This window comes from Schistocerca serialis, chromosome 10 (genome assembly GCF_023864345.2).
Source record: "Schistocerca serialis cubense isolate TAMUIC-IGC-003099 chromosome 10, iqSchSeri2.2, whole genome shotgun sequence".
Classification (NCBI taxonomy): domain Eukaryota; kingdom Metazoa; phylum Arthropoda; class Insecta; order Orthoptera; family Acrididae; genus Schistocerca; species Schistocerca serialis.
Window position 1 is genome coordinate 235,792,601 of NC_064647.1, and position 22,696 is coordinate 235,815,296.

Genomic DNA, 22,696 nt, shown 5'->3' on the forward strand with positions numbered 1-22,696 from the left:
GTCCAGAATTGCTACTCTTCTGAGTTTAAACTCTTTTCTGGCCGCCAAACTCCCCAGATATGAACATTTTTCAGCATATCTGGGATGCCCTGCAACGTGCTGTTCGGAAGAGGTCTCCACCCCCTCGTACTCTTACGGATTTATGGACAGCCCTGCAGGATATTCATCGTGTCAGTTCTCTCCAGCACTACTTAAGACATTAGTCGAGTCCATGCCACGACATCCTGCGGCACTTCTACGTGCTCGCAGGGGCCCTACGCGATTTTAGGCAGGTGTACCAGTTTGTTCGGGTCTTCAGTGTGTGTGTGTGAACAAAAAACTAATCAGCGATCTGTTTTGAGAATGAAGAGAGTTATATTTTACCGAAGATGTCGAAATATTGAATTGAGTTGATTTTAGGATCCGGCAGCAAACCCGAAGAGACTTTCAAGTCTTACGACTCCGGGAAAGCCCACAAAGTCACAACATACGTGACATAGTTGAGAACATCGATGGCTTTCCAGGTAAATGGTATCGGTGGATTTTCCTCAGCCAGATTGTAACACATTTTTTTTTCCGCGTGTAACTAAGTCGCAGGAGGTTCGCCAGCTGTTGGGCAAGAAAACCGGCACTGCATGGCGCCCTCTAGCATATATCGATGGAACTTTGCCACGAAACAGTATACAGCAAATGCCCAACTGAGAACTGGCAGAGAGCTGTAAAACTTTCGGTATATGAGTGGCCAAAGTAACCACCGCTGTCACTGTATACCTGGTTTACGGTATCACGTTCTGCCTATAGCCCCGCGTTCTCCTGATATGGCACCAAGTGAGTTCTTCCTCTTTCAAAATGGTTCAAATGGCTCTGAGCACTAAGGGACTTAACTTCTGTGGTCATCAGTCCCCTAGAACTTAGAACTACTTAAACCTAACTAACCTAAGGACATCACACACATCCATGCCCGAGGCAGGATTCGAACCTGCGACCGTAGCAGTCCCGCGGTTCCGGACTGCGTCTTCCTCTTTCCTCGAATGAAGAAACCGTATTTTCGACGGAACTGTACAGATGTCTATTCAGCTTCAGCTGCCTTCCCTAAATTCAGTAATTTTAGTTGCTTTTACATTCCTGTACTTCGGCATTTATGTGTTGTTCAAAAGCTGGAACTGTATTAAGGTCTTCCTCCTTGGTTTGACGAACACTTAACCAACCTAGTGCGCTCCGAATGGCGACCTAAATCGCCGCATCTTAGTCCCATAAAAAGTCCCCGGAACTGTTTGAGTTCAGCAAACCGTAGTAGGTACGGTTGTGCTTTAATTTTGTTACAGACACCATTACATGTTCCCCCCCCCCCCCCCCCCACACACACACACTGCTGTGTGGACTATAGCATGCTGCAATCGTAACATAGTTCGTGGTCTAATGTTCGTTGATAAAGCCCAAGGGGACGAAATCAGCTACACGCAGATAACACAGGCCAACGAAATTTTTTTTTTTGAAAAACGTTTTTCACTTTGATACCTAATTTTCATAAATTTTTTGAGCTGAATCCAAATCTAGCCTTAGTTTTTTTTGTATCACCCACAGTCTTCGAGCAATATGCTTTTTATTATATAGTATAAAAATCCTTTGCCGATTTAAGACATTCTTTGATCTTCCTTGTGGGTTTGAAAATTGTCTTTGCCCCGTGTTTGTGCAATATCGGAATGACTGGACGATCAATCAACAAAGGGATCAAAGCCCATAAGCGACATTGCAGGTTGGGGCAGGTGGGGAAATCGGCCGTGGCAGACCACGCGCTGAGTGAGACCGACCATGTAATAAAATTCGCCGACACGGAAGTTCTGGCTGTAGAGAGTCACTATCACACCCGCTTGTTCAGAGAAGCTGTGGAAATACACAAACACTGGAACAGCATCAACAAGAAAGAGGAAAGCCTTAAGCTAAACGAATCCTGGCTTCCCGTACTGCAGCGAAAGACCGTCGCAGGTAGCAAGAGGAGAACCGCACCGGAAATGACCGCGGAGAAGCCCTCGGACGTTGGCGCGCCAGGTACGTACAATCTGCGGCCCTGAGCTCGGCTCCAGTTCACCACCAGCGATGGAGGGTGAAGCTTTGATAATGCCATCCACTCGTGCTGGCGTAACGTCAGTAAAATCGTCAGACGAACGTCGGTCGAAGAACCGAGACAGAAGCAAATAAGCAGTTTGTCAACAAGTGGCCACGAAAGCATTAACAATCTTCTTGTGTAGCTTTTTCTACCATGAGTCGCTTGCTGAACCTCTCGGTGAAGTGTTCAACAGTAGTCCCTCATCATGTTGGTGTTCCAGCGGCCTAGGTAGCGTTTTTCCAACACTTTAATGTCCTGGTGGAAACGCTCTCCTTGCTCCTCACAAACATCTCCCATGTCGTCCGCGAGGTAATCAGGGCGACTGTTCAAAAAGTGAACTTTCAGGCTCATTAAACATCCTAAAGTTTTAAACTTCTTTAACATTGTAGCTATAGTAGAAACATATAGGAACAGCAAATCTAAAGGCTCTTTTCCTCCTATTTGGACCATTTTCTCAGATCTTCAACACATAACATACCTTATGTGGCGCCCAAGATTTATCTTGATCACCAAGTTTAGATCCAAAGTATGACAGAAAAACCTTTTTCACAAAGTCTGAAATGTTTCTTTTTTGTGTTTTTAATCACAAATTCACCACAAACAAAAACTGTCAGCAGAGTTTTTACAACCACGATTAGACATTGTACTGGGCACATGCACAGGAAACGGGAAAGTGAGGTTAGGTTGACAGTAAAGAAAACACCATCTGTTAACACAAAAACAGAATCGACCTTTTTTTGCCAGCAAATGTTTTTCAGCAGTGCTACCAATGTCATGTACATTCATTACACCTCCTTTTTAAATTATTTTAACTGAATAAAAGCTGTTAAATTCTTTAAAAAAATCGCTTAAATTAATAAATGTAACTGTAAAATGTGAAGAAACGGTGGGTGATACATTTTTTTAAGTATCATATTTGGATTTCCCTCCCCAAAAGATATAAGAATAAGGTATTTTGAGCAAAAAAGTTTTTCCATCGTTGGCCTGTGTAATGAAAAAAAGCGTTTGTTTTAAAAAAAATACAGTGCAGTAATACGTGGTGCCCTAACAGCAGCCGGCTGGGGTGGCCGAGCGGTTCTAGGCGCTACAGTCTGGAACCGCGTGACCGCTACGGTCGCAGGTTAGAATCCTTCCTCGGGCATGGATGTGTGTGATGTCCTTAGGTTAGTTACGTTTAAGTAATTCTAAGTTCTAGGGGACTGATGACCTGAGAAGTTAAGTCCCATAGTGCTCAGAGCCATTCATCTACATCTACATCTATATCCATACTCTGCAAGCCACCTGACGGTGTGTGGCGGAGGGTACCTTGAGCACCTCTATCGGTTCTCCCTTCTATTCCAGTCTCGTATTGTTCGTGGAAAGAAGGATTGTCGGTATGCTTCTGTGTGGGCTCTAATCTCTCAGATTTTATCCTCATGGTCTCTTCGCGAGATATACGTAGGAGGGAGCAATATACTGCTTGACTCCTCGGTGAAAGTATGTTCTCGAAACTTCAACAAAAGCCCGTACCGAGCTACTGAGCGTCTCTCCTGCAGAGTCTTCCACTGGAGTCTATCTATCATCTGCTGGCCGGTGTGGCCGAACGGTTCTAGGCGCTACAGTCTGGAACCGCGAGACCGCTACGGTCGCAGGTTCGAATCCTGCCTCGGGCATGGATGTGTGTGATGGCCTTAGGTTAGTTAGGTTTAAGTGGTTCTACGTTCTAGGGGACTGATGACTTCAGAAGTTGAGTCCCATAGTGCTCAGAGCCATTTGAACATCTATCATCTCCGTAACGCTTTCGCGATTACTAAATGATCCTGTAACGAAGCACGCTGCCATACGAACCATTTGAACCCTAACAGCAATGTGACCTCTTCCTATGTTCTACGTCAACGTGGAATCACCACTCAGAGGTGCCAGGTGACAGCACTGGCAGTGGAGGCTATATAAAGCTTCCCTGGGGGACGAGGAAAACAGTGCAGACGTTGTCGTAATACGGAAACGAAGCGACTTATATGACGTCCCAAACGACGTTATCGTTGGCTTTCTGGCCAAGGGTGCCAACATTTTAGAAATGGCTAAGCTGTTCGTGTGCCGCCCTGGTTGAAGTATACCGTGCTTGGCAAAATGATGCCATTCAAAACCGGCGCCGAGGCAAATATGGTGCGCCACGACCCACAGATGACAGGTGTGAATGACGTCTGTGGAGATGTGTGTGGGCGAACAGACGAGAAGCTGTTGAGCCACTGACTGTCCAGATGAACCAAGGGGCTACCCGCGGTGTCTCCTCAACAACCGTTCCGCGAATGTTGCTGCTTACGGCCTTCCACGACAGATCCCTGATTCAGGCAACGAAGGCTGTAATTTCCATGCTAATGTCGCAACCAGACGTCCAGCGAGTGGCGAGAGGTGGCCTTTTCAGATGAATCAGGCAGACGGCCATTGGCGGGTCGGCGTGAAATGTCTGTAAGCAAACACCGTCCAACAATCGTTGGAAGGGTCCAGGCCAAGGGAGAGAGCGTTATGGTCTGGGGGCTGTTTTCGTGGCATTCAAATGGCTCTGAGCACTATGGGACTGAACATCTTCGGTTATCAGTTCCCTAACACTTTGAACTACTTAAACGTAACTAACCTAAGGACTTCACAGACATCCATGCCCGAGGCAGGATTCGAACCTGCGACCGTAGCAGCAGCGCGGTTCCGGACTGAAGCGCCTAGAACCGCTCGGCCACAAAGCCCGGCGCTGCCTATTACACACAGAACTGTCAATCTGAATGATTTTAATACTAACCTGCCGAGCACGTTTCACTAGCACTGGAAGACGCTCTACGGGTACCACAGCACCATCCTGTCAGTGGAGTGGTGTGTCTCCCTCGGCAGCCTGCACCATGTATGGCAACTGGCAGCCATTGTTTCATTGGAATATAACAATGAGAAATTTCAGTCTTCCAAGGAAACTTGCTGCAAATCGCTTGTGCGTCCAGTCCTAGATTACAGCACGCACGGGGGCATTCGCCCGCGCTGCATACACCACAGGGACGGGAAGAAACCTTTACATGCAATACCTTGCTAAGCACCCTCTGTCGTGCGCTTCACAGTGGTTTTCGAAATATACATGCCGTCCCAGGATGAATGGTCAATGTTAAGGCATATGACAGGAGCGGTCATTGGAAGCAAAGAAGTCCAGTAAAGATGGTCTCTAAAACGCATACCTTAAGAGCTACGATGATTTCTTCATCTTCGATACTGTGAAATAAATCTCTTCTACTGCAACCTCTTTCCCTTCCATATTTTGGGAGGAGGTTGTATCGACCAAAGCAAGAAAAAGTTTTATAGTAAAAGAGGTGCGTTTCACACTAGCGTAGAAAAACAATTGCTCGTCAACTAGACTTTTTTGCTTCGAATGATCGTTCTTGTCGTATCCCATAAAATTGACCGCTCCACCTGGACACCCTAAACACAGGGTGACTATTATTGAACTGGCGTTCTACGGATCGGAGCGTGGAATGTCAGATCCCTTAATCGGGCGGGTAGGTTAGAAAATTTAAAAAGGGAAATGGATAGGTTAAAGTTAGATATAGTGGGAATTAGTAAAGTTCGGTGGCAGGAGGAACAAGACTTTTGGTCAGGTGAATACAGGGTTATAAATACAAAATCAGATACGGGTAATGCAGGAATAGGTTTAATAATGAATAAAAAAATAGGAGTGCCGGTAAGCTACTACAAACAGCATAGTGAACGCATTATTGTGGCCAAGATAGACACGAAGACCACGCCTACTACAGTAGTACAAGTTTATATGCAAACTAGCTCTGCTGATGACGAAGAAATTGATGAAATGTATGATGAGATAAAAGAAATTATTCAGGTAGTGAAGGGAGACGAAAATTTAATAGTCATGGGTGACTGGAATTCAGTAGAAGGAAACGTACTAGGTGAATATGAATTGGGGCTAAGAAATGAAAGAGGAATCCATCTGGTAGAATTTTGCGCAGAGCATAACTTAATCATAGTTAACATTTGGATTAAGAATCATGAAAGAAGTATACGTGGAAGAATCCTGGAGATACTAAAAGGTATCAGGTAGATTATATAATGGTAAGACAGAGATTTAGGAACCAGCTTTTAAATCGTAAGACATTTCCAGGGGCAGATGTGGACTCTGACCACAATCTATTGGTTATGAACTGTAGATTACGCAACTGAAGAAACTGCAAAAAAGTGGGAATTTAAGAAGATGGGACCTGGACAAACTGACTAAACCAGAGGTTGTACAAAGTTTCAGGGAGAGCATAAGGGAACAATTGACATGAATGGGGGAAAGAAATACAGTAGAAGAAGAATGGGTAGCTTTGAGGGATGAAATAGTGAAGGCAGCAGAGGATCAAATAGGTAAAAACACGAGGGCTAGTATAAACCCTTGGGTAACAGAAGAAATATTGAATTTGATTGATGAAAGGAGAAAATATAAAAATGCAGTAAATGAAGCAGGCAAAAAGGAATACAAACGTCTCAAAAATGATATCGACAGGAAGTGCAAAAATGCTAAGCAGGGATGGCTAGAGAACAAATGTAATGATGTAGAGGCTTATCTCACAAGGGGTAAGATAGATACTGCCTATAGGAAAATTAAAGAGACCTTTGGAGAAAAGAGAACCACTTCTATGAATATCAAGAGCTGTGATGGAAACCAAGTTCTAAGCAAAGAAGGGAAAGCAGAAAGGTGGAAGGAGTATATAGAGGGTCTATACAAGGGCGATGTATTTGAGAACAATATTATGGAAATGGAAGAGGAGGAAGATGAAATGGGAGATACGATACTGCGTGAAGAGTTTGACAGAGCACTGAAAGACCTGAGTCGAAACAAGGCCCCGGGAGTAGACAACATTCCATTAGAACTACTGATGGCCTTGGGAGAGCCAGTCCTGACAAAACTCTACCATCTGGTGAGCAAGATGTATGAGACAGGCAAAATACCCTCAGACTTCAGGAAGAATATAATACACTCCTGGAAATGGAAAAAAGAACACATTGACACCGGTGTGTCAGACCCACCATACTTGCTCCGGACACTGCGAGAGGGCTGTACAAGCAATGATCACACGCACGGCACAGCGGATACACCAGGAACCGCGGTGTTGGCCGTCGAATGGCGCTAGCTGCACAGCATTTGTGCACCGCCGCCGTCAGTGTCAGCCAGTTTGCCGTGGCATACGGAGCTCCATCGCAGTCTTTAACACTGGTAGCATGCCGCGACAGCGTGGACGTGAACCGTATGTGCAGTTGACGGACTTTGAGCGAGGGCGTATAGTGGGCAGGCGGGAGGCCGGGTGGACGTACCGCCGAATTGCTCAACACGTGGGGCGTGAGCTCTCCACAGTACATCGATGTTGTCGCCAGTGGTCGGCGGAAGGTGCACGTGCCCGTCGACCTGGGACCGGACCGCAGCGACGCACGGATGCACGCCAAGACCGTAGGATCCTACGCAGTGCCGTAGGGGACCGCACCGCCACTTCCCAGCAAATTAGGGACACTGTTGCTCCTGGGGTATCGGCGAGGACCATTCGCAACCGTCTCCATGAAGCTGGGCTACGGTCCCGCACACCGTTAGGCCGTCTTCCGCTCACGCCCCAACATCGTGCAGCCCGCCTCCAGTGGTGTCGCGACAGGCGTGAATGGAGGGACGAATGGAGACGTGTCGTCTTCAGCGATGAGAGTCGCTTGTGCCTTGGTGCCAATGATGGTCGTATGCGTGTTTGGCGCCGTGCAGGTGAGCGCCACAATCAGGACTGCATACGACCGAGGCACACAGGGCCAACACCCGGCATCATAGTGTGGGGAGCGATCTCCTACACTGGCCGTACACCACTGGTGATCGTCGAGGGGACACTGAATAGTGCACGGTACATCCAAACCGTCATCGAACCCATCGTTTTACCATTCCTAGACCGGCAAGGGAACTTGCTGTTCCAACAGGACAATGCACGTCCGCATGTATCCCGTGCCACCCAACGTGCTCTAGAAGGTGTAAGTCAACTACCCTGGCCAGCAAGATCTCCGGATCTGTCCCCCATTGAGCATGTTTGGGACTGGATGAAGCGTCGTCTCACGCGGTCTGCACGTCCAGCACGAACGCTGGTCCAACTGAGGCGCCAGGTGGAAATGGCATGGCAAGCCGTTCCACAGGACTACATCCAGCATCTCTACGATCGTCTCCAGGGAGAATAGCAGCCTGCATTGCTGCGAAAGGTGGATATACACTGTACTAGTGCCGACATTGTGCATGCTCTGTTGCCTGTGTCTATGTGCCTGTGGTTCTGTCAGTGTGATCATGTGATGTATCTGACCCCAGGAATGTGTCAATAAAGTTTCCCCTTCCTGGGACAATGAATTCACGGTGTTCTTATTTCAATTTCCAGGAGTGTAATTCCAATCCCAAAGAAAGCAGGTGTTGACAGATGTGAAAATTACCGAACTATCAGTTTAATAAGTCACAGCCCGAGGGGGAACCTGTTCCCCTACCGGGCGCGTCCCCAGGTGGCGGATAAGGGGAAAGCTCTACAGATATGTAGGGTAGGTGCGAAATAAAATACCACCCATGGACCAACACAGGACCAGAAATCCAAAGGCGACTGTCTCACATTGGGCGGTCTTTGGTCAGCGTCTGTTCCCCAGGTTAGGGGCGGCTGGGAAAAACCTCCAGGGCTAACAACCGTGGTTGTAAATTTGTGGCTCGAAGAGTCACCCCTTACATAATACTATCAATCATGGAAGAGTGTAATGTGAAACAAATTACCCCAGGTGGACAATCCACCGCACCAAGGTGCGCAAGCAGACTATCGGATTCTGGGGAGTCTGCAGCATTGCACAGAGATGAATCGGGACATGATAAGACATCAAGCAAATTGAAATGTAAAAAAACAAGTTACATAGCTACTTTCAATGTAAACTCTCTTTTAAAAACAGGAAAATTAAAACATCTTACAGATACCCTCAAACATCATAGAATACTCATAACATCACTACAAGAAACTCGATACATAGATGAAAACAATTTTGATTCCGGAGGTTTCAGAATATACAAAGGAAAGGTAGGCAAAAGAATAATGAAAAACACACCCCACCTCGGAACGGGCTTTATAATAGATAAAAGTATTTTAGACTCCTTTATCAGCTTTCAATCACAATCGGAAAGACTCTCCACACTCACTTTTAAATCTGCTAATAGAGTATACACAATTGTGAATGCACATGCCCCCATAAATGAAGACAATAGGAAAAATAAGGAAAAGGTGGAACGTTTTTGGGAACAACTAGATGACGTGGTGCAAAAGATCCCAGACAAACACAACATCATACTCACGGGGGACTTCAATGCTCTAGTAGGAAAAGAGAAGAAATACAAAAATATTGTTGGAAACTACCCAGCGCACAATAGAACTAACCAAAATGGAGTCAGATTAGTAGAACTCTGCCAAGTGCATGGCTTGATCCTGAAATCCACAGCCTTTAAGAGACTACCCAGAAAACAGAAGACATGGACCTCACCAAACCCACACTTGGGTGAATTTCAACTTGATCATGTGGCGATAAAATGGAAACACCATACAGAAATACAAAATGTCAAAGTACTCAGAGGAGCAAACTTGGATTCTGATCACTATCTTTCTAAAATAAAACTCAAAATTATCCCCAAAAGGAAAGATAGAAACAGTAAACCCAAAAGCAGAAGATACGATCCAGAAAAGATAATGAATTCGAAGGAGTTTCCCCTCGCGACTCAAGATATAAGGAACCAAAATTGGGATCAAATGAAGGAAAGCCTACTAACCAAAGCTGAACAAATAGCACCTATAACCAAAATCAAAAAACACGCATGGTGGACAGAGGAATGTGACAAACTTATTGCGCAAAGAAAGAAAGCATGGCAACAGATGCAATCTCAGAAAAATGAATATAACAGGCAAAATTTCCTGAGTGTAAGAAAACTAGTGAGTAAAAACCTCAAAAGAATTAAAAAAGCACAAGAAGATCAACTCCTTTTGCAGATCAACGAAGACTTCAACAAAAACAAGACTAGGAGCTTTTACAGAACTTTTAAACAAAAAATAACCAAGTACAGCCCACCGACACTCCAATTACAAGATAAAAATGGTAATATTGCACACAACAACAGGGATAATTGCAAAATTTTGAGGGAATATTTCAGAAACCTTCTCAACTGTAAAGAACCAATTGAAAAAATGGATTTCAGCAACTCAACTTCAACAAGTCCTAACTCAGAACCACCCACCGTCGAGGAACTACAATCAATTATTTTGAATCTCAAAAACTATAAGGCTTCGGGAGAGAACCAAATTACAGCTGAACTGTGGAAAAATGTCAATAGAAATGCCATAGAATCTCTCCAAAACATATTTGAAGAAATATGGAAAACAGAAAGAATTCCGGATGAATGGAAGATGGCCCTCATTCACCCAATTCATAAGAGGGGATCCAGAACAGACCCCAACAATTACAGAGGGATTTCGCTCCTTGACGTAACACAAAATACTGTCTAAAGTCCTTTTGAACAGAGCAGAACCCCAGCTAGATTGTCAACTTGGAGAATACCAGGCAGGCTTCAGAAAGGGAAGATCCTGCCCAGAACAAATTCTAAACCTTAAAAATCTTATGGCCTACCAAAAATCGAGAGCAAAAGCGTATGTCATCACATTCATTGACTTTCAAAAGGCGTACGACTCCATAGACAGGGAATCTCTAATCTCCATATTAAAAGAATTGAACCTAGACAATAAAACTACAAACCTAATTAGAGAAACCATCACCAACACATACTCCAAAATTAAATTTATGGGAGAACTCTCAGACCTATTTGAGATAAAAACTGGAGTACGACAAGGTGATGGACTCTCTCCATTGTTATTTAACTGTGCCCTAGTAAAAATAGTAAGAGAATGGAACAAGAAAATCAATAGTGGAATCCGACTAGGAACAAAAAACAAAGGCATCAAGGTTAATTGCCTAGCATTTGCAGATGATATGGCCCTACTAGCTGAAACATGGGAAGAAGCCAAAGAACAGATCCTCGAATTACAGGAACAAGCAGAGAAAATAGGCCTTAAAATTTCTCTTGAAAAAACCAAAATAATCACAAATATAAAAAAGCCAATGAAATATCTTAAAGTAAGAGACCAAAAGATCGAAATTGTTAAAGAATTCAAATATCTTGGTGAATGGATTAGCTGGAACGCCCTTGAGAAAAAAGCAATAGAATTAAGAAGAAACAAAGTTGAACTAGCCTTTCAGCTTACTAAAAATACTTATAATAAAAAGTCCCTCTCATGGAATTCAAAAATAAAACATTACAACACTGTCATTAAACCAGAAGCACTATATGCAGCTGAGACATTATCTATCACTAACCATGGCCCAATTGAAAGGCTAGAGATCAAAGAAAGAAAAATATTGAGAAAAATTTTAGGCCCCAAATTTCATAACAATAAACTAATTCATACCAAAAATGAAACACTCTACAAAACCACAGAAAAACTTTCGGATACAATGAGGAAAAGAAGAATTGAGTTTTATGGGCACATTCTCAGAATGAACCCAAATAGACTTACAAAAAGAATGTTTGACTACTTCAGGAATAAAAAATCCAAACCAAATTGGTTTATCCAAACAGAGAAAGACTTAAGAGAACTACACATCACAGAAAAAATGCTCACAGACAGGACCGCAAAAATGATAAGCAAAGACAGAAAAGAGGGATTCCAGCTCCAAAATAGAAAGAAAAGAACGATTGTCATCTCTGATGAGGAAAGAAAAGCAAGATCAGAAAGAATGAAGCAGTACTGGGCGAAAAGAAAGGCACAGAACACACAGAAGTGATTGATTCAACGTACCCCAAAGTTGGGTGAAACGAAGAAGAAGAAGAAGAAGAAGTCACAGCTGCAAAATACTAACGCGAATTCTTTACAGACAAATGGAAAAACTGGTGGAAGCCGACCTCGGAGAAGATCAACTTGGATTCCGTAGAAATGTTGGAACACGTGAGGCAATATTGACCTTACGACTTACCTTAGAAGAAAGATTAAGGAAAGGCAAACCTACGTTTCTAGCATTTGTAGACTTAGAGAAAGTTTTTGATTGGAATACTCTCTTTCAAATTCTGAAGGTGGCCAGGGTAAAATATAGGGAGCGAAAGGCTATTTACAATTTGTACAGAAACCAGATGGCAGTTATAAGAGTCGAGGGGTATGAAAGGGAAGCAGTGGTTGGGAAGGGAGTGAGACAGGGTTGTAGCCTCTCCCCGATGTTATTCAATCTGTATATTGAGCAAGCAATAAAGGAAACAAAAGAAAAATTCGGAGTAGGTATTAAAATCCATGGAGAAGAAATAAAAACTTTGATATTCGCCGATGACATTGTAATTCTGTCAGAGACAGCAAAGGACTTGGAAGAGCAGTTGAACGGAATGGACAGTGTCTTGAAAGGAGGGTATAAGATGAACATCAACAAAAGCAAAACCAGGATAATGGAATGTAGTCGAATTAAGTCGGGTGAAGCTGAGGGAATTAGAGTAGGAAATGAGAAACTTGAAATAGTAAAGGAGTTTTGGTATTTGGGGAGCAAAATAACTGATGATGGTCGAAGTAGAGAGGATATAAAATGTAGACTGGAAATGGCAAGGAAAGCGTTTCTGAAGAAGAGAAATTTGTTAACATCGAGTATAGATTTAAATGTCAGGAAGTCGTTTCTGAAAGTATTTGTATGGAGTGTAGCCATGTATGGAAGTGAAACGTGGACGATAAATAGTTTAGACAAGAAGGGAATAGAAGCTTTCGAAATGTGGTGCTACAGAAGAATGCTGAAGATTAGAAGGGTAGATAACATAACTAATGAGGAGATATTGAATAGAATTGAGGAGAAGAGGAGCTTGTGGCACAACTTGACTAGAAGAAGGGATCGGTTGGTAGGACATGTTCTGAGGCATCAAGGGATCACCAATTTAGTATTGGAGGGCAGCGTGGAGGGTAAAAATCGTAGAGGGAGACCAAGAGATAAATACACTAAGCAGATTCAGAAGGATGTAGGCTGCAGTAGGTACTGGGAGATGAAGAAGCTTGCACAGGATAGAGTAGCATGGAGAGCTGCATCAAACCAGTCTCAGGACTCAAGACAACAACAACAACAACGTGAAATAAAATCCTCATATAATCTGAACATTTTGCGCTAGGGCGTTCAAACTGCACAGTTGGTCGCGGGGCATAATGGGAATTAGTATGCGAATACATAGTTTGGTTTAGTGACAAAGCCCATTTTCATCTGGATGGGTTCGTCAATAAGTAAACCTTGATTTTCAATCAAGGTTTCCATTTCCGCTCCGACAAACAAGGCTCAAATTCAGACAGAGAGGGGACGAAGAGGCAGACAGCGAGGGTGGAGGAAATGAGTGAACAGTGGGGGAAGGAGAAGATGGACAGAGAGCGAGGGGAGTAGGAGTATGAGAGAGAGAGAGAGAGAGAGAGAGAGAGAGAGAGAGAGAGAGAGAGAGAGGTTGGAGGAGGAGGTGACAATGACGTCAATACATACACACGCCAACAAACGCGAACAAAAATAAAAATGAAAAAAAGTCTTACTTCAAAAATAAAATGGAATTATCGGGTTTAGGGCGGAGAAAAGCTAAATATACAAATTTAAAAAAACGCCGTACAGTCCTAAGACAACTAACATAAAAATTCAAATTACAGCATTCCGCTACATCTACATCTACATCTACATCTACATCCATACTCCGCAAGCAACCTGACGGTGTGTGGCGGAGAATACCTTGAGTACCTCTATCGGTTCTCCCTTCTATTCCAGTCTCGTATTGTTCGTGGAAAGAAGGATTGTCGGTATGCCCCTGTGTGGGCTCTAATCTCTCTGATTTTATCCTCATGGTCTCTTCGCGAGATATACATAGGAGGGAGCAACATACTGCTTGACTCGTCGGTGAAGGTATGTTCTCGAAACTTTAACAAAAGCCCGTACCGAGCTACTGAGCGTCTCTCCTGCAGAGTATTCCACTGGAGTTTATCTATCATCTCCGTAACGCTTTCGCGATTACTAAATGATCCTGTAACGAAGCGCGCTGCTCTCAATTGGACCTTCTCTATCTCTTCTATCTACACTATCTGGTACGGATCCCACACTGCTGAGCAGTATTCAAGCAGTGCGCGAACAAGCGTACTGTAACGTACTTCCTTTGTTTTCGGATTGCATTTCCTTAGGATTCTTCCAATGAATCTCAGTCTTGCATCTGCTTTACCGACGATCAATTTTATATGGTCATTCCATTTTAAATCACTCCTAATGCGTACTCCCAGATAATTCATGGAATTAACTGCTTCCAGTTGCTGACCTGCTATATTGTAGCTAAATGATAAGGGATCTTTCTTTCTATGTATTCACAGCACATTACACTTGTCTACATTGAGATTCAATTTCGATTCCCTGCACCACGGGTCAATTCGCTGCAGATCGTCCTGCATTTCAGTACAATTTTCCATTGTTACAACCTGTCGATATACCACAGCATTATCCGCAAAAAGCCTAAGTGAACTTCCGATGTCATCCACAAGGTCATTTATGTATATTGTGAATAGCAATCGTCTTACAACACTCCCCTGCAGCACACCTGAAATCACTCTTACTTCGGAAGACTTCTCTCCATTGAGAGAGACCTAAACTAACCACACCGTAGGAATCGGACATTTCCCTTGACCTATACAATGCAACCGCAAGTATCCATAACAGAAAACCAACATCTACAATCCCAAAAAGTGTAACCGCACATACTCAACAGCAGCTAACATGCTCAACAGCAACTAACGATGCCACAACAACAACTTCTCCGAAAAGTGGAATCGGACATTTCGTTTCAGGTATACAGCTCAACTGCAGCTGACGATACCAAAAAACCAAAACCTACATCTCCGATACGCGGAATCAGACATTTCCCTTGAGCTGTATAGCTCAACCGTAGCTATCGATATCAAAAAACTAACACCTACAACTGCCGGCTGGAGGGGCCGAGCGGTTCTAGGCGCTACAGTCTGGAACCGCGCGACCGCTACGGTCACGGGTTCGAATCCTGCCTCGGCGCATGGATGTGTGTGATGTCCTTAGGTTGGTTAGGTTTAAGTAGTTCTAAGTTCAAGGGGACTTATGACCTCAGAAGTTAAGTCCCATAGTGCTCAGAGCCATTTTTTTAACACCTACAACTACAAAATGTGGAACCAAAAGCCCAAAACTCAAACACCCAAATACCCCATACTCACTACATGAATAAGGAGACAACCGACCTGTCGTAAATATATGACAGGCAAAACGTCACAATTAGTATAGAATAAAACCAAGACAAAAATTACAAAAATTACCGACAATAGCCTTCGGCAGTACCATGTAGGTTGGCCACCATGCGAGAGCAGACGCACGCACAGGCAGACACGCCCTCCACCCCTCCCCCCCCCCCCCCCCCCACACACACACACACATAAATCTCCTAAAACACCCACTTATGAACTTCACGGTCATGTCCAAACCTAACTAAAAAGCAATGAAGAAATTAGACTTCTTCCCCCACAACAAACACCAAACTAATCAGACCTAATAGAAACACCAACACACAAATAAAAAAATCCTTAGTAACTGAAAAAATTTCTACAACCCACATTACCGCACACAGTACCTAAACTCAAAACCGCATTAGCAAGATGAAAACCAAAACTCAGACGAACCCAATACCACACGTTAAACTCACCGCCACCATAAAATACAACAATATGGCATCTACAGAACACAACACCGCGGCGTGAGGACGTCACACACCCCGACACCATTACGTCACGGGTCAAAGAAAGCCCCCGCCACCGACATTCTGCTTATGTCGTCTGCTCTGATTCCCTGAGCGCCATCAAGAGCCTCAGTGATCCGTATCCGGTTCACCCTTTCGTGCACCGGATCCAACGCTCTCTTCAGCAGCTGGTGGACGACGGTTCCTGGCCATGTCCTGGCCATGTCGGTATCCCTGGGAACGAAACTGCAGATGCCGCAGCCAAGGCTGCGGTCCTTCAGCCTCGGATGGTTTCTTGTTGAGTGCCTTCATCTGATTTTAGGTGGGTCATTTGTCAGCGCATTTTATTGCTGTGCATGCCGATTGGTCTACACTTCCTGAAAACAAGCTTCGGGCCTCAAACCTCTCCCCACGGCTTGGACGACCTCTTCACGCCCTTCTCGGCGGGAGGAGGTCGTTTTGGCCCGGTTACGAATTGGACACTGCCGGTTCAGCCATCGCCATCTGCTGACGGCTGCGCCGGCGCCGTTCTACCCATGTGGGCAATTGCTGACGGTACGCCACATTTACTAATACTAAAAGGTATCAGATAGATTATATAATGGTAAGACAGAGATTTAGGAACCAGGTTTTAAATTGTAATCCATTTCCAGGGGCAGATGTGGACTCTGACCACAATCTATTGGTTATGAACTGTAGATTAAAACTGAAGAAACAGCAAAAAGGTGGGAATTTAAGGAGATGGGACCTTGATAAACTGACTAAACCAGAGGTTGTAGAGAGTCTCAGGGAGAGCATATGGGGACAATTGACAGGAATGGGGGAAAGAAATACAGCATAAGAAGAATGGGTAACTCTGAGGGATGAAGTAGTGAAGGCAGCAGACGATCAAGTAGGTAAAAAGACGAGGGCTGGTAGAAATCCTTGGGTAACAGAAGAAATATTGAATTTAATTGATGAAAGGAGAAAATATAAAAATGCAGTAAGTGAAACAGGCAAAAAGGAATACAAACGTCTCAAAAATGGTATCGACAGGAAGTGCAAAACTGCTAAGCAGGGATGGCTAGAGGACAAATGTAAGGATGTAGAGGCTTATCTCGCTAGGGGTAAGATAGATACTGCCTACCGGAAAATTAAAGAGACCTTTGGAGAAAAGAGAACCACTTCTATGAATATCAAGAGCTGTGATGGAAACCAAGTCCTAAGCAAACAAGGAAAAGCAGAAAGGTGGAAGGAGTATATAGAGGGTCTATACAAGGGCGATGTACTTGAGGACAATATTATGGAAATGGAAGAGGATGTAGATGAAGAGTTTGACAGAGCACTGAAAGACCTGAGTCGAAACAAGGCCCCGGAAATAGACAACATTCCATTAAACTAACGACAGCCTTGGGAGAGCCAGTCCTGACAAAACTCTACCATCTGGTGAGCAAGATGTATGAGACAGGAGAAATAGCCTCAGACTTCAAGAAGAATATAATAATTCCAATCCCAAAGAAAGCTGGTGTTGACAGATGTGAAAATTACCGATCAGTTTAACAAGTCACGGCTGCAAAATACTAACGCGAATTCTTTACAGACGAATGGAAAAACTGGTGGAAGTTGACCTCGGGGAAGATCAATTTGGATTCCGTAGAAATGCTGGAACATGTGAGGCAATACTCACCTTATGCCTTATCTTAGAAGGAAGATTAAGGAAAGGTAAACCTACGTTTTTAGCATTTGTAGACTTAGAGAAAGCTTTTGACAATGTTGACTGGAATATTCTCTTTCAAATTCTGAAGGTGGCAGGGGTAAAATACAGGGAGCGAAAGGCTATTTACAATTTGTACAGAAACCAGACGGCAGTTGTAAGAGTCGAGGGGCATGAAAGGAAAGCAGTGGTTGGGATGGGAGTGAGACAGGGTTGTAGCCTATCCCCGATGGTATTCAATCTGTATATTGAGCAAGCAGTAAAGAAAACAAAAGAAAAATTCGGAGTAGGTATTAAAATCCATGGAGATGAAATAAAAGCTTTGAGGTTCGCTGATGAAATTGTAATTCTGTCAGAGACAGCAAAGGACTTGGAAGAGCAGTAGAACGGAATGGTCAGTGTCTTGAAAGGAGGGTATAAGATGAACATCAACAAAAGCAAAACGAGGATCATGGTATGTAGTCGAATGAAGTCGGGTGATGCTGAGGGAATTAGATTAGGAAATGAGACACTTAAAGTAGTAAAGGAGTTTTGCTATTTGGGGAGCAAAATAACTGATGATGGTCGAAGTAGAGAGGATATAAAATGTAGACCGGCAATGGCAAGGAAAGCGTTTCTGAAGAAGAAAAATTTGTTAACATCGAGTATAGATTTGTCAGGAAGTCGTTTCTGAAAGTATTTGTATGGAGTGTTGCCATGTATGGAAGTGAAACATGGACGATAAATAGTTTGGACAAGAAGGGAATAGAGGCTTTCGGACTGTGGTGGTACAGAAGAATGCTGATGATTAGATGGGTACATCATGTAACTAATGAGGATGTATTGAATAGAATTGGGGAGGAGTTTGTGGCACAACTTGACAAGAAGAAGGGACCGGTTGGTAGGACATGTTCTGAGGCATTAGGGGATCACAAATTTAGCATTGGAGGGCAGCGTGGAGGGTAAAAATCGTAGAGGGAGACCAAGAGATGAATACACAAAGCAGATTCAGAAGGATGTAGGCTGCAGTAGGTACTGGGAGGTGAAGAAGCTTGCACAGGATAGAGTAGCATGGAGAGCTGCATCAAACGAGTCTCAGGACTGAAGACCACAACAACAACAACCCGCCACATTTTAACGTCCTGCCCGAATTTTAATACACAGCGCGTAGATCTTGGCCTGCCATGTACTCTGGATGTCATTTTAGCGGATGACCCAGGAGCAGCTGCTCGCGTTCTTCGTTTTATCCACTTGACACACCTGTCTAAGGACATTTGATTATGCCGTTTTCTTTTAATCCCTTGCCTGTTAATGTGCCTTTTATAGTGTTGTCCTTTTTAGTTGCTCTTTTAACCTTGTGCCTCGCAGTGCATTCATAACTTAGTCTGGGCGCTAATGACCACTGTAGTTGTGCCCCCTAAAACCACAAAAAAATTAAGGGTCAAATAGCTCCCTACTTAGCAATCATATAAAACCGCTCGCTCACCGATACATCTGTACCTACAGATCGGAAAATTGCGCAGGTCGCACCAGTGTTTAAGAAGGGTAGTAGGAGTAATCTATCGAACTACAGACCCATATCATTGACGTCGGTTTGCAGTAGGGTCTTGGAACATATACTGTATTCAAACATTACGAATCACCTCGAAGGAAACGATCTATTGATACGTAATCAGCATGGTTTCAGAAAACATCGTTCTTGTGCTACGCAGCTAGCTCTTTATTCGCCCGAAGTAATGGCCGTAATCCTCAGGGGATCTCAAATTGATTCCGAATTTCTAGAGTTCTGGAAAGCTTTTGACACCGTTCCTCACAAGCGACTTCTAATCAAGCTGCGGGCCTATGGGGTATCGTCTCAGTTGTGCGACTGGATTCGTGATTTCCTGTCAGGAAGGTCGCAGTTCGTAGTAATAGACGGCAAATCATCGAGTAAAACTGAAGTGATATCAGGTGTTCCCCAGGGAAGCGTCCTGGGACCTCTGCTGTTCCTGATCTATACAAATGACCTGCGTGACAATCTGAGCAGTTCTCTTACGTTGTTCACAGATGATGCTGTAATTTACCGTGTAGTAAGGTCATCCGAAGACCAGTATCAGTTGCAAAGCGATTTAGAAAAGATTGCTGTATGGTGTGGCAGGTGGCAGTTGACACTAAATGACGAAAAGTGTGAGGTGATCCACATGAGTTCCAAAAGAAATCCGTTGGAATTCGATTACTCGATAAATAGTACAATTCTCAAGGCTGTCAACTAAGTACCTGGGTGAAAAAATTACGAACAACATCAGTTGGAAAGACCACATAAATAATATTGTGGGGAAGGCGAGCCAAAGGTTGCGTTTCATTGGCAGGACACTTAGAAGATGCAACAAGTTCACTAAAGAGACAGCTCACAGTACACTCGTTCGTCCTCTGTTAGAATATCGCTGCGCGGTGTGGGATCTGTAGCGGGACTTGGAATTTCGCCGTGCTACACTCGTTCCCTCAGATATAAATTATACCGTCGCAGCGGTATGAGCGCTCGATAGCAAAGAAAATACTAAAATTGTAACTCTTTTTTTGTTTTCTATCCATCTATTGTCTCTCGAGAGCGGAAGCTTAATGCAGACGAAAAAAACTTATTAGCTAGTCTTGATCTGATTAAGACGAAAAAACTTATTAATGTGTAGACATTTTGTGGAAGTTGTTATGAAATTCGGAGTATGAAAGTAGCAACGTAAAATAAATTGCATTCAGTGTCAAGATGATTTTGATTTGTATAAATTAGTGATTCCTGGACGATTGCAAGATTTCGGAGCAGACTTTTCACGCAGAAATGAAGTGCGAGATTTTTGAAGACCTGGACGCCGCACGAAAGAAGACACGTTAACATGGCAAAGAATGAACTCTTATCCACGCCATTTCCCGCCGTCAGTTACATTTTGTTATTCTCTGTTCTTTTTCAAATAATTTTTATAGTGGAAATTGATTTGCCTTTTGCTCAGAAACGCCACAAGGACCACCCCAACAATAGCTTTTCCGAATCACGTAGTCCGATAACTTTCTGTAATGCGAAGTCCGATTTGCATTTCATTCTTTCCCTTTTTCACGGTCATTAACGATTTCAAAAAACCCCTTTTTATTCACCATTTCTTCCCATATTTTCGACCTTTTCTTTTCTTCTCTTTTTCTTTTTTTATTAACCACTACATATCCTTACCAGGTGGGATTGACGGAGGACATCGGAAGGTTGCAAAAAAGGGAAGCTCGTTTTGTATTATCACGTAACAGGAGAGAGAATGTGGCAGATATGAGACGCGAGTAGGGACGGAAGTCATTAAAGCAAAGACGTTTTTCGTCGCGGTGAGTTCTATTTACGAAATTTCAGTCACCAACTTTCTCTTCCGAATGCGAAAATATTTTGTTGAGCCCATCCTACATAGGTAGGAATGATCATCAAAATAAAATAAGAGAAATCAGAGCTCGAACAGAAAGGTTTAGGTGTTCGTTTGTCCCGCGCGCTGTGCGGGAGTGGAATGGTAGAGAGATAGTATGATTGTGGTTCGATGAACCCTCTGCCAAGCACTTAAATGTGAATTGCAAAGTAATCATGTAGATGTAGATGTATATGATTGTGGTGCAAGGCGACGGGGGTGGAAACAAGAAACATGGGGGAACCCAACGCCAGACGATGGTTGTAGTGTTGGCAGAAGAGCCAACACCGAGTTACTAATGGAGGCCGAAATGCACGCGTTTTAGCTCACGCAGGCTGGCGTGAAGAGGGAAGAACTATACTGACATGAGGTCTGGAACATGACAAGGAATGAGAATTCAGGAAGCGGACGTAATTAGTTTCATACTTAAGTTTAATCCATTAATGATGAATGTCACTCTTGACGGTACATGAGTCACAATATTATCTGTTCAGAAGACATAGTAACTGAATATGGCGCCTTGCTAGGTCGTGGCAAATGACGTAGCTGAAGGCTATGCTAAACTGCCGTCTCCGCAAATGAGAGCGTATGTAGTCAGTGAACCATCGCTAGCAAAGTCGGCTGTACAACTGGGGCGAGTGCTAGGGAGTAGACTAGACCTGCCGTGTGGCGGCGCTCGGTCTGCAATCACTGATAGTGGCGACACGCGGGTCCGAGTAATCATGTAAATGGAGAAGCAGACGGGTGGAATCGGACGCTTCCGTTGACCCTCGGACTCTGACCGCTTCCGGTGGGAACTGACCTCTTTGGTGGCCGCGCTGGCTGCGGCGCCGCCCTCGTAGGCCCTCCAGAGGCAGTGCGGCGCGACGCTGGCGGCGGCCTGGAAGAGCAGCACGTAGCAGACCCAGCGGTAGTAGGCGTGGTGGCGCATCGGCTCCCCCGGAGCCTCGGGCCCCACCCCGGGGTGAGCCCGCTCCTCGTCCGGGTCGAGGGCGCGCGCCGACGTGAAGGTGGACTGCACCCAGCAGTAGGCGTCGAGCGTGCGGTGCTCGCCGGCGCCGCGGAACAGGCAGTCGATGGGGTCGCCCACGTACTGGCGCGCCGACACCACCACCGAGCACAGCAGCAGCGCCGCGAACGTCAGCCCGTGGTGCAGCCAGCACGCCCAGTTGTCGACGCGCGGCCCCCCCTCCAGCAGGCCCTTCAGCGACGACACCGAGCTCAGCATGGCGGCCGCTCTCTGTTTCTGCCGGGACCGAAGAGCGCGAAACGCCGAGTCGCGACCGGCTGCGCGCTGCGCGAGCGTCCGAACGCTACGGCTGCTTGCGATGGACTGAGCCCGGAGCACGGCTGCCAGCACCCCTAGCGGCTACGAGCGGCAGCGGGGCAGCCCCGCGTCACAGATATTATACCACGCAGCTCCGTGTTCGTTAGCGATCTCTAGGCGAGATATCGAAGTGTGATTGCAATTATTTTTATTTTGCTCTCGATTATTTCAAATTTATCTGAACAAAACATAAATTCATATTACCATACGCCAAACTCCGGAGGTAACTGAACACCCATTCACAGCGACAAAGTGCAAAATTCATTTCTATGCGTCACAGATATTATACCACACAGCTCCGTGTTCGTTAGCGATCTCTAGGCGAGATATCGAAGTGTTGCTGCAATTATTTTTATTTTGCGCTTCTATCTATCTA

The 22,696-nt window shown here is 44.5% G+C and overlaps 1 protein-coding gene across 1 annotated transcript in view; it reads right to left on the reverse strand.

Moving 5' to 3' along the window:
• Positions 1-22,221, reverse strand: part of LOC126424716 (uncharacterized) — a 79,550-nt gene extending 57,329 nt beyond the window's left edge. Inside the window, exon 1 of the mRNA XM_050087438.1 lies at positions 21,796-22,221. Within this exon, the coding sequence (XP_049943395.1) occupies positions 21,796-22,221 (426 nt within the window). The remainder of the gene's footprint in view (positions 1-21,795) is intronic.
• Positions 22,222-22,696: the final 475 nt, after the last annotated feature.